Genomic DNA, 11,961 nt, shown 5'->3' on the forward strand with positions numbered 1-11,961 from the left:
AGCCTTGCATATTGTAGGAGCATAATTCCTGTGGCCCGACCTTTTCAAGCATTTTTGTTGACTGCAGCGCCACCTACTGCTACGTCGGAGGAAAAGCCATCTTTTCACTTGCTGATGCAGGAGGTACCAGGAACCAAACCCAGGACCTTGTATGAGAGAAACAGATGCTCGACCACTTGAGCTACATCCACTCACCTATAAGTTATCTTTTGACAAGTATGAATTATCCCTCAAAATTAAACCAACCTAAGAGTCCAGAGTGAAGATGAAGATCAAGGAAGAAGAAAAGGTTGCAAGATTCCACTGAAAACAAACTTCCTGACTTTATGATTTTTTTCCATGGTTTGCTCCCACCTTCTTATTAGTAAATTAAATTAATAAGTTGTCTTTAGATCTCCCATCCCATTTCATGATCATCTGGTTCTGATATGTGTAAATGTCAATGGATAGAGGGTGGTGCTGACAAGCAAGCATTTAACATGCTTCCATTTGGTTCAACTCTGTAACCGGCAGAGGAAGCAACCAGTGATGAGGTAGAACAGTTGATCTCATCAACCTAGAGCCTCAGCCCACCTGGCCAATGCCCAGGAGCCACTGCCTCCCCAGCCCCCTGAAGGGCAGTGTGCAGCCCCCAAAATGTCCCTGGCCCAACCTGGTGTCCCACAAGTGGCCTGCCCACCTGGAAACTTCCTCCCATGTCTTCTTAAGATGGTGAATTGATTGGCTTTCAAGAGCAGAGAGGATAGCATAGAGTGAGGAGAAGGTCTTGAGGGTTTGGCACTCCTGGGAAGGGAGAAAGAATGAGCAGTGAGATGGGGTAAGGGCACCCCCTGGCTCTAGTTTCAGACCCTCAGCTGACATCTCCCCTCTAGAATGAGACAGACACACAGAGTGACCCTGAGGGCATGCTGTGGACCCAGACAGGCACACCCACACTCAACCTGAGGGAGTGGCATGGGTGGGATGTGAGGATATCGTAGGGCTCTGCTACAGGCCAGGGAGGGCCTCAAAGACTGAGAGTCGATAAGAGCATAGAGGGGGCTCCAGAACTACAGAGAGGGTCCCCTGAGCAAACCCTGGCCACCTCGATCCAGTGCTCCACCACCCTGGCCCTGTCCTGAGCCTTCATGCTCTGGTCCCCAAGGCAGGTTGTGATGACGCAGTTGGTCACATGGTTGAACTGGGTGATGATAGCACAGACGGTGGGGGCTACATGCTCCTGGCCCTTTTCATTGTGCTGGGACCAGGTGGTGCCCAGACAATGATAGGGCACTACTTTCTTGAACAGCTCCTGGGGAGAGATGTCAGCCAGCCCCACACCCATCCACCTTAAATCCTGAAGGTCCTCAGGACCCAGGCCAGGATCCAGTGGTCTCAGCTGGATTTCATCAGGATAAGGACAGAGTGTGTTCTCTGTCCCTGAGGGGACCTAGCACTCAAGTGACCCAGGGCCCAAGCCTAGAGGGGAAAAGAGAGCTGCACTTTCAAGTCCCTCTCAAAAATTCCAGCATGGGAGGTGCCTCAAGCCTCCTCAGGCCCAGGTGGCACCATGTCTCCTCCCGGTAATGCCTCCTGGGCCAGCTAGCAGTCATGAGCATGGTCCCTATGAGGGCCATAGGCTTTGGGTGCCTGCCAAAGAATCCAGTGCACATCTGGGTCTTTTTTTTTTTTTTTTTAAGATTTATTTATTTATTTATTTCCCCCACCTCCCCTGGTTGTCTGTTCTTGGTGTCTATTTGCTGAGTCTTGTTTCTTTGTCCGCTTCTGTTGTCGTCAGCGGCACAGGAAGTGTGGGTGGCGCCATTCCTGGGCAGGCTGCACTTTCTTTTCATGCTGGGCGGCTTTCCTTGCGCGTGGGGCTCCCCCACGCGGGGGACACCCTTGCGTGGCAAGGCACTCCTTGCGCGCATCAGCGCTGCACATGCGCCAGCTCCACATGGGTCAGGGAGGCCTGGGGTTTGAACTGCGGACCTCCCATGTGGTAGACGGACGCCCTAACCACTGGGCCAAAGTCCGTTTCCCGCACATCTGGGTCTTAGTATCAATGCTGTGGAGACCCCCCACACAGAGAGGCCACCCATGGAGCTGGTTACACCTCTATGAGCTCCCTTCAATGCCCAATGGCCAAGCCCCCCTCCCCCAGGCTTTCTATTTCTTTGCTCTCATGTAATCTTCACAGTCCATGTGTATGGCAGGTATGTTTAGTGTCCTATATCTACTCTCTAGAGAGGAGAAGTGCGGGTTTGGGATTAATAAATTTGCTCAGGTTACAATGTTGGGAGTGGAACCAGGCTTTGGAACAAGATCATAAGATTCTGGGTCAGGGTATCCTAAGGCTGGGGCAGCAGATCCTGGGAGGAAGATCCACCCAGATCCACCCTGCCATTCCCAGGTGCTCACCGCATCCATCATTGTCAATTGCTGTGCCACCAGTTCAGGAGGGAAAGCCAGGAGATTAGCCTTCTCACTCAGCAGGTTCTCTGAGGTCTCAGGCCAGGGGCTGCAAGGTTCTGATGGTGTAACCTAACTTGTTGCTGACTTTAGCTCTGGCACTGGTTCTGGTGATTCTGCCAGACATGCCTTCCCCTTGAGAGCTGGTACTGGTGAAGGTGAAGAAATAGGCTGTGCCTCCAGAATGGACACTGGTGCAGGCTGTGTAGGTGGCACTGATGGCAGTGGTGAGATTGCCTCCAGCTCAGGAAGTTGTGCTGCAGATGGTGATGTGACTTCCTCCAGTCTGGCAGCAGGGGCTCCATCTGGGGATGGAGCTGGCTCTGCCTGCAGAGTGGTTATATGTGCTACTTCCATAGGTAGTGGTGGATGCAGTCACCCCTCGGGCTGAAGTGTGGCCCGGCGGGGGAGTGGCCGCGGCAGGCCAAGCTGCTGCCCCCATAATAGGGTGGCTGGTCGGACTCACCGCCACCCCTGAAGGAAGCTCGGCATGGGCGCAGAGTGCCCTCGGGTCTCCCCTTCTCGGCAGCCATGCTTCCACGGCCGCCCCTCCTCCCGGGTGGCGCCACACAATGCCTGTGGGGCAGTACCCTTCTTCTTCTTTCTCCCTGCACAGGCGCAGGGCGGAAAAATCCAGTCTGCCCTTTTCCCTCCCCCGACAGCAGCAACAGCCAGGCGTGGGCGGGAAAATCAAGTCTGCCCTCCACCCCAGCAACAGCAGCCACCAATCCCTAAGCCCTGCCCCTTCCCCCAGCAACAGCGACAGCCAATCCCTAATCACCACCCCTCCCCCGTCCAGTACCGCCCACTGACCTTTCACCGGCAACCAATCAGAACAGGGCATGGCTTCGACCAATCAGCCTTCCCCAGCCCCTATAAAACTGTTGCCTCTCCCTCAATAAAGTGGACCTGCGTGTTTACCTCGTCTCCGCGGTAGTTCTTCTGCCGTGCGCCCTCCAGTCCTGAGAGCCCCTGACAAGGGCCTGGCCTCCCTTGTCCCCAGTTCGTCGCCTGCTTCTCCGGGCGACCCCTTCGTCGCCGGCTTCTCCGGGCGACCCCTTCGTCGCCGGCTTCTCCGGGCGACCCCTTCGTCGCCGGCTTCGCCGGGCGACCCCGTCAGCCGAACCGTGCAACCCCTTGTGAGACCGATCCCTCATCTGCTGCCGGACTGACCCCTCGTCCCAAGCGGGGCCGACCCCTCGTCCCAAGCAGGACCGACCCCTCGTTCAGAGCTGGACCGACCCCTCATCTGCAGCCAGACCCCACCTCTACCGACCGAGCAAGCCGCCGCAGCTGGCGCCCAACGTGGGGCAAGGCAACTCCACCACAGCCTCACTCCATAACCTAGCAGCCCCCCCCTCTCTTCTCACCGTGGGGCTTCTCTCGTGCAACATTGCTGCTACCTGAGCCTTGGCTACCTCATATGATCCACGGCAGTCTGGGAGAATCGCTGGATGGCTTTCTCCTTCCATGTCGGGGGCTTATACCGACCCGCTATGATTAAGAGGAGCCTTGGATTTCTCGGGAGCACGTGCTTGCACGTCTGAAGTAATCCTACCACAGCCCTACGCCCTCCTCTCTTCTCACCTTGGGACTTCTCTCATGCAACATTGCTGCTACCTGAGCCTTGGCTACTTCATACGATCCACGGCGGTCTGGGAGAATCGCTGGATGGCTTTCTCCTTCCATGTCGGGGGCTTATACCGACCCGCTATGATTAAGAGGAGCCTTGGATTTCTCGGGAGCGCGCGCTTGCACGTCTGAAGTAATCCTACCACAGCCCTACGCCCTCCTCTCTTCTCACCTTGGGACTTCTCTCATGCAACATTGCTGCTACCTGAGCCTTGGCTACCTCATACGATCCACGGCGGTCTGGGAGAATTGCTGGATGGCTTTCTCCTTCCATGTCGGGGGCTTATACCGACCTGCTATGATTAAAAGGAGCCTTGGATTTCTCGGGAGCACGCGCTTGCACGTCTGAAGTAACCCTACCATAGCCCTACGCTCTCCTCTCTTCTCACCCCTATCTTTTCACTCTGCATTGCTGCTCCTGAACCTTGGTGACCTCATACGATCCACGGCGGTCTGGGAGAATCGCTGGATGGCTTTCTCCTTCCACGTCGGGGGCTTATACCGACCCGCTATGATTAAGAGGCACCAATAAAACTCTCAGGAGTGCGTGCCTGAGCACCTCCACCCCTGCCTTCACCTCTGCCTCCTCCCCTCCGTGCTTGCTCCCCTTTGCCTTGCTCCACTGCTCATCGTCCCGCCCTCCCCTCGTCGGGGCCTTCTCTTGGCCCACGACCACCGTCGGAGCCCCACCAGCTCTGACCCCTCGTCTCACCACGCACCTCGGCTCCCATCACCGCACTCTCAAGGTAAGGGCCCCTTTTCTTATCGGCTCCAAAAGGCCATTAGCAATGGGTAACATCCTATCTGCTAAGCAAGCCCCACAAGTTCGGGCCCTCGCCGGTCTCCTAGACACTCAACCGGTGTAAGATCTCTTTCAAACAGCTTCAAGTATATTGGGACCTTCTTCTCCCCTTTAATCCGTGGCTTACCACGTGTCAGCTTTGGGACCCGGACACCTATACTCGCCTTATAGATAGGGTCACTTCTGCTGTGGAGCAGGAAGGTAAAAGATTCCCTCCTGGCTTATTACAGGCAACATGAAGTCCAGAAGAAATCTTGAAGGGTATAATCTATGATATGCTATATAAAAAAGGATTTAAAAGCAGCTATACCAAGAAAGTAAGAGTTATGAGTCAACTGTAAATAAATTATATATTTCTGTTAATGTGTTGTAATTGTTCTGTGTTTGTCTGTCTGTTCGTTCAATGTCAACGTATATTGTGATACCTCCAGATGGTAAATATAAATTACTAGAAATCTTTAAAAGAGCTCTATTCAAATGGCCAAAAATTAAATAAGCGCTTATATTAATACTTAAGTTTATTATATTAATACATAAGTTTAAATGTTAATAAGATATCTACAATTTAAAAAATTGTAAGTCTTAATTAACAAAATTAACTGTACGTCTTCATAAAAAGTTGTTCTTGCCTAGATTAAAATGAATAACTTATTTTTCTTCACAGGGTAATATAAAGAATGTAAAACTTATATGAATATTAAAAAGGTTAAAAGTTTGTAAAAATGCTAACGGAAATGTAATAAGTTTTGCAAAAAGACGTATTTTGTCCTAAAGTAGGATGGCTAATTTTTCATAAACTCTTGAAACTTAATTTGCATGCGGCAAGTGTAAAAGGTATTGTGATAACTTTACGTAAGGGGAATGTGTTCTGTAGAGATAAAATTTATCTTCAATAGTTTACATTAAGGTATTAAATGGCTAATTCCAAAAGGTCATTCTTAAATATATATATATATAACTGAATTGATGATAATAATAATAAAAGGTAATTTTATAACAGGAAAGATTAACAGCAACCAAGCTCCCCTACCAACTTGCTTTTAGGAAACGGTTTCTAATATTGCATGCTACTAAGTATTTAAAGAAAAGTTATTCTTAAGGAAACAGAAGATGATTTTGTCTTTGCAGCCATTGTCTATTTAGCAACACCCCTCGCTATCGGCCTAGCCACTGTTGCGCCGGACGATTGGAACCTTAAACAAAGACTCCTCCTCACTGTCATCTTCCTATCTATCGTTACTATATTTACTTCCCTCATTCTCCTTCGTTTATAAAGCAGTCTCCTACAAACCACAAAGCTTCTGTCTTAAACATACCATTCTCAACCCTATCCTCTAAATGATCTTCTCACTTCCCCCACGGTCTTTAATACTTTATTTCTTCCTCATAACCTTTGCTTTCTTGATAATATTTTCCGCCATCTGTCTAGCCGCTACCGCCCCAGAAGATTGGAACCTCGGCCAACGAATTCTACTCTCCATCGCCTTTCTGTTTATTATCCTCTTTTATGCTTTACTCCTTATCTTCCTCCCATAATGACTTCACCAAGCCTCGTCTTGTCCAAAACCATCACCCTTCTTTTCCTCACATCCCCATTGCACTCACCAACCCCAGCCATCAGCCTTTTAATTGGACAGTAAGCCTCTGGCAGGAAAAAGTAATCCTCTCCTACAATGTCTTCGCTGCCAAGGAGAGATCAACTACCTGCAACGCGCTGTCATCCTGGACTTTTAACAACAGATGGATCTTATAGCCGCCAAGATCAACAAGAATTGGACATTGGCCACCCTTGCTTGCAACGGCAAGATACCCCCCCCTAAATTGTACATTTATATCCCCATCATACTCACCTCCCTCTTCAGCCCCGCTTCCCTCATTGCTTACTGCCTCTTGGGCCTCAGCTACTTGTTGCTGCTGCCATCCTGGTCCTTATTTGAAAAGAATGGGGAAATGCGGTCACCCCTCGGGCTGAAGTGTGGCCCGGCGGGGGAGCGGCCGCGGCAGGCCAAGCCGCTGCCCCCATAATAGGGTGGCTGGTCAGACTCACCGCCACCCCTGAAGGAAGCTCGGCATGGGCGCAGAGTGCCCTCGGGTCTCCCCTTCTCGGCAGCCATGCTTCCGCAGCCGCCCCTCCTCCCGGGTGGCGCCACACGATGCCTGTGGGGCAGTACCCTTCTTCTTCTTTCTCCCTGCGCAGGCGCAGGGCGGAAAATTCCAGTCTGCCCTTTTCCCCTCCCCCGACAGCAGCAACAGCCAGGCGTGGGTGGAAAAATCCAGTCTGCCCTTTTCCCTCCCCGGACAGCAGCAACAGCCAGGCGTGGGCGGGAAAATCAAGTCTGCCCTCCACCCCAGCAACAGCAGCCACCAATCCCTAAACCCTGCCCCTTCCCCCAGCAACAGCGACAGCCAATCCCTAACCACCACCCCTCCCCCATCCAGTACCGCCCACTGACCTTTCGCTGGCAACCAATCAGAACAGGGCATGGCTTCGACCAATCAGCCTTCCCCAGCCCCTATAAAACTGTTGCCTCTCCCTCAATAAAGTGGACCTGCGTGTTTACCTCGTCTCCGCGGTAGTTCTTCTGCCATGCGCCCTCCAGTCCTGAGAGCCCCTGACAAGGGCCTGGCCTCCCTTGTCCCCAGTTCGTCGCCTGCTTCTCCAGGCGACCCCTTCGTCGCCTGCTTCTCCGGGCGGCCCTTCGTCGCTGGCTTCGCCGGGCGACCCCATCAGCCGAACCGCGCAACCCCTTGTGAGACCGATCCCTCGTCTGCTGCCGGACCAACCCCTCGTCCCAAGCAGGACCGACTCCTCATCCCAAGCGGGACCGACCCCTCGTCCAGAGCTGGACCGACCCCTCGTCCGCAGCCAGACCCCACCTCTACCGACCGAGCAAGCCGCCGCAGGTGGAGGTGGTGATGGAGCGAAATCAGCCTTTGGAATTTCCCATGTGTCTGCTGCAGATGGTGGATGTGGTGCCACAGTTTGCTCTGGGGGCATCTGGAGTTCCGGAGCTGACAAATGAGCAGAAGAAGAGGTAGGTTCTGCCCTATGAATGGCTCCAAGTGTCTTTAAAATACAGAGATGATACCACAACCTCTAGGGGAATATCCAGCCCAAGAAACTGTGCCTAGACTGCAGTCCCCCAGGTGACTACTCTGAGGCTCTTCCTTGCTCCTGGCCCAAGAGTAATCTCTGTGAGGTCCTGCCTATTGATCAAGCCCTGGCCCCCAGCCCACAAGATCACACGCTACCACCCTGAGCCTCCTCACCATTTGGGTCTGCCTCAGTGGGTTCATGATGACTCATTTGTGACAGCAGAACCTCAGCGTGATGTTCCAGGGCAGAGCCAGGTAAATGCACCTGGGTATAGCCCACCAGCAGCTTGAGGCAGGGAGAGGCTGCCAGTTGTACGAAATCTTCAGGGTACTTATCCAACCACGTACCCAGCAGGGAGGAGAGGGTGCTGAGGGCAGGTGGGTGGGCAGTAGAGTCAGAAAGTGGCCTGTCTGCCACACTGCCCCTGCGGGACTCTTCCACTGGGTCATAAAGCCCATAAGGACAGGAAGGGTTTGGACTGGTTTGTTATTAGTCTGGCACTGACATACAGTAGGAGCTTCATCAATATGTGAGTGAGGAGGGGACAGGGTCTGTCCTGTGCTGGGCCCTCCTGGCCCCCACCCAGTAACTTTTGGCCTAAGGAGCTGCCTCATCTTCTGCCATGTGTCACGTGTCTACTCTTCCCACTGACACTGCCCTTCCAAATGACAGGGGCACAGCTGGCCCTGCCATCCATGCAGGAGGCAGACAGGACTGAGGTCCATGGCAGATTTAGAGCAGGTTGCTCACCACCTCCTGTCATGGGTCTGCATGAAATGGTGTTTTAGGGTCTTGGGGCTGTGGTGGGGAAGGGCCCTCTCAGGGACCAACAATGATCCCACAGGGTCCTCTGCAACCAGTGCCCCAGAATCCCACCCACAGCTTCCTCTGATTCCTTTCCAACTGGGAGGAAATCCCTCTGGACTCAGCCCTTCAGGGGGGCCATAGAATAAGTAGGGTCCAGTGTTCTGCCCAGCCCTTCCCTGCCACCAACCACCCAACTCCCCACACTGGTCTCAGGTGAGGAGAATCCCTGCCCCTTTACCAAAGTGCACTCACTTTTTTATGTCAAGACAAATGTCATGCTCACCACTGCCATGGCATTTACATCCATATCTAGGAGAGACCGTGAACATGTCACAACTACCTTACTGAGTGTACTCCCTGCTTAAGATGACTCGTGTTACTGCCTGCAGACCCAACTCAAATGGAACCCAGAAGAGCAAGGAAATTTGTCTGCTTTATTCACTGCATGAAGCTACATGCTTCAGAAAGTGTCTGCACCTAGTAGACACTTGATGTATGCTTGGTAAAGGACTTAGTCCTAAGCAGCACCTTCTCAGATCTAGGGTGATTCTGGACCCCTCTGGTGGCCTACAATGATCCCTGCTCTGACAACACCAAGGAAGGAGGCACTGAAACCTCCTTTAGAAATGAGAAAACTGGGGTGGGTAAGGGGGAGTGGCTGTGAGCTTCTTCACTGGGAAGAGGAAAGTCCTGCCTAAGAACAACACTGCCCCTCCAGCCACCCTGTCCACTGAGCCAGGCTCGGGGAAGCACTTTCCATGGGTTCTCCCCAGTAGTTCTTACCATCAACCTTGAAGGCTTTTCCTTTAACTGCTCCCATTCCCAAGGAGGAAACTGAGGCCAGTGGGTGAAACGACATTTCTGAGACACAAGCATGTTGGGGGCAGAGCAGTCAAGTGGCCAGGGATGGGGCTGGCTCTCACCTGTGGAACACCCAGTCCAGGACCTGCTTGGTGGTGGTGAAGACCCGGTATGTTCCGAGGAAGATGTTGATGTACATGAGGTCGCCCTCCTGGAAGGCGGGCACCAGGTGCTCCACCAGCTTCTCCCAATTGCCTGCCTTGACTGTGCATACCACAGGGTTCTCCTCCCTTGTGAGGGTTGAGTTATTCTTCCTCTAGTGAGCGCCAGAGGAGGCACGTGGGGTCAGAGTGAGAACTGTGGACCCTTAGGTGGGGCTGGGGCTGTGGGCAGACCTGCTGTCCCCAAGCCCTGAGTGACTTGAGGCTGAGGGGGTCATGGGTGCTTCTAGCAGAGGAAGGTCCTTGGCCTTGCAATGGAAGTTGAAGTGAGGAAATAACTGAAAAATGAGATCCTAGACCCAGCAAAGGGCAGATGCCTGGAGTGTCCCTGGGGGAGAAAGACCCCTGAAGGCCCGCGGATCTGAACAGATGCCTCAGGGATCAGCAGACCAACCTTGTCAATAATTAACTTTCAGGACTCCAGTGCTCATAGGGTCAGAGTCACAAGGCTGTGCCATTTGCCACCTGACCCCAGATCTGGAAAATGAAGGAAAATGAAAAGACCCAGTTCCAGGCAGGGTGCAGGGACGCTCCTGCCTACACAGACAGCAGGTGGTAACTGAACTCCTCTACCCTTAGGGAAGTTTTCTGGCCCTTGTGCTTGAGAGTGATGTCTGTGTGTCCTCTGTTCAGCCATCCCTTTCCTGGGAGCCTCTGCCAGGGGCAGGAGGGATCAGTGGCTTGGGGCACGTGGGAGGTGTTCAGGGCAGCAGTGCTGATAGGGCCATAGGGAAGGACCATTCAAGGTCCAGCAGCACCAAGGCTAAATCACTGCTCGAAGCTGCCTCCCTTCTGGAATACTGGGCAGCCAAGTCAGGCCTCAGCACCTGACGTGGGAAGGTGAAGGAGACAGATACCCAACATGGCAAGAACCCTTCTAAGTGAGAGGAGCAGTCAGGCTTGATGCAGGTTTTAAGGGACAGTCATGATGCTGCTGCTGGGGACATGGGACCAGGGAGTGGAAACAGAAATACAGCAGCAAAAAGCACACATGTATGAGGTGAGCCCACCCCTCAGCCTACCCTGAAGGGAAACCCATGGGAAAGACTCCTCTCTGCTCTTCCTTTAACCATTTGAAGTGACCTGCCCTCTGGCCTATGGAATGGCAGTGTGGTGGGTGATTGGTGGGGGCCCAGATTCCTCAGGAAGTGGGGTATTGGGCCACTTAGGGGTTAAAGCCCTGGGAGAGAGAGCAAGGGAGTGGCCAGGGTGGGAGACAGGCCCTGCAGTGCTCCCCCACTGTTTTAGGACCCGAATTGGCACCTGTTCCTACCTGGAACCAGTGCTGGCACTTGCTTGGGCCATGAGAGGTCTGTATCTTCTGCAGAGAGATGATGTAGATGAGGTCATCCCCCAGCTCTTCGCTGCCCACCTGCATAGAACTCTGGGAAGACATTGCCCAGGAGCCGGACCAAGAAAGTGAGCTAGTGGCCTGCCCTACTCCACAAGGGAAGAGGGAAGCTGTACCCTGTTTGGGCTGGGACCAAGATCAGGTCCAGGTGGGCATCTGCCTTCCCCTCCAGCCCCACTGGAGAGCAGATGACAGCTGAGTGCTCGGCGTTAACACCGGGGCACACAGGTGCCACCTCCAAGATGAACCTTCCCACCCTTCCAGTCATGACCAGGCAGGTGACAGAGAAGGACCTACTAGGTTCCCATCCCTGACTTCCTGCTCCTTCCCAGGGTGACCCAATGCTCATGACTTCCACTCACTGGGATTTGGATGGGAAGTGGGGCTGCCCAGGCAGGAGCACAGTAGGGGCATGTGCTGAATTGGCTGGCGCTGGGCCACCTCACGTTACCTTTGGGGACCTCCTGGCCGATGACCAGAAGCCTTGTGGCTGAGACCTGAGCCAATGTCGAAAGCGATGGCTAAAGGACTCATTCCTGGTGTGATTGAGGCTGGAGCCTCATGAATTGGTAACACAGCAGGAGAACATAGTTCCCTCTTGGGTGTCTCCTGCCAAGTGAGCTGGGAAGGGGCTGCCTGTGGAATCTGGGTGCCTGGTTACCAGAGTTCCAAGTTCTGCTGTGACGTCTCACCCAGGAAGTGAGGTCACCTCCTTAGTTCCCCTTACCTGGGCCCCTCAAAAGATCTCCACAAAAGTCCCTCTGCATGTCTGTCTGTCTATCCTCCTTACCTAGATCAC

General features: G+C 53.3%; 1 protein-coding gene across 1 annotated transcript in view; it reads right to left on the reverse strand.

Annotated features, from left to right (window-relative positions):
• LOC105747660 (ral guanine nucleotide dissociation stimulator-like) overlaps positions 1-11,207 on the reverse strand; it is a 42,033-nt gene extending 30,826 nt beyond the window's left edge. The window contains 6 exon segments of the mRNA XM_058290178.1: positions 680-783; positions 1,076-1,291; positions 2,401-2,510; positions 8,156-8,349; positions 9,713-9,906; positions 11,085-11,207. Of these exon segments, the coding sequence (XP_058146161.1) occupies positions 680-783; positions 1,076-1,291; positions 2,401-2,510; positions 8,156-8,349; positions 9,713-9,906; positions 11,085-11,207 (941 nt within the window).
• Between the last annotated feature and the right edge of the window lie 754 nt (positions 11,208-11,961).

Source organism: Dasypus novemcinctus, chromosome 30, assembly GCF_030445035.2.
Source record: "Dasypus novemcinctus isolate mDasNov1 chromosome 30, mDasNov1.1.hap2, whole genome shotgun sequence".
Lineage (NCBI taxonomy): Eukaryota > Metazoa > Chordata > Mammalia > Cingulata > Dasypodidae > Dasypus > Dasypus novemcinctus.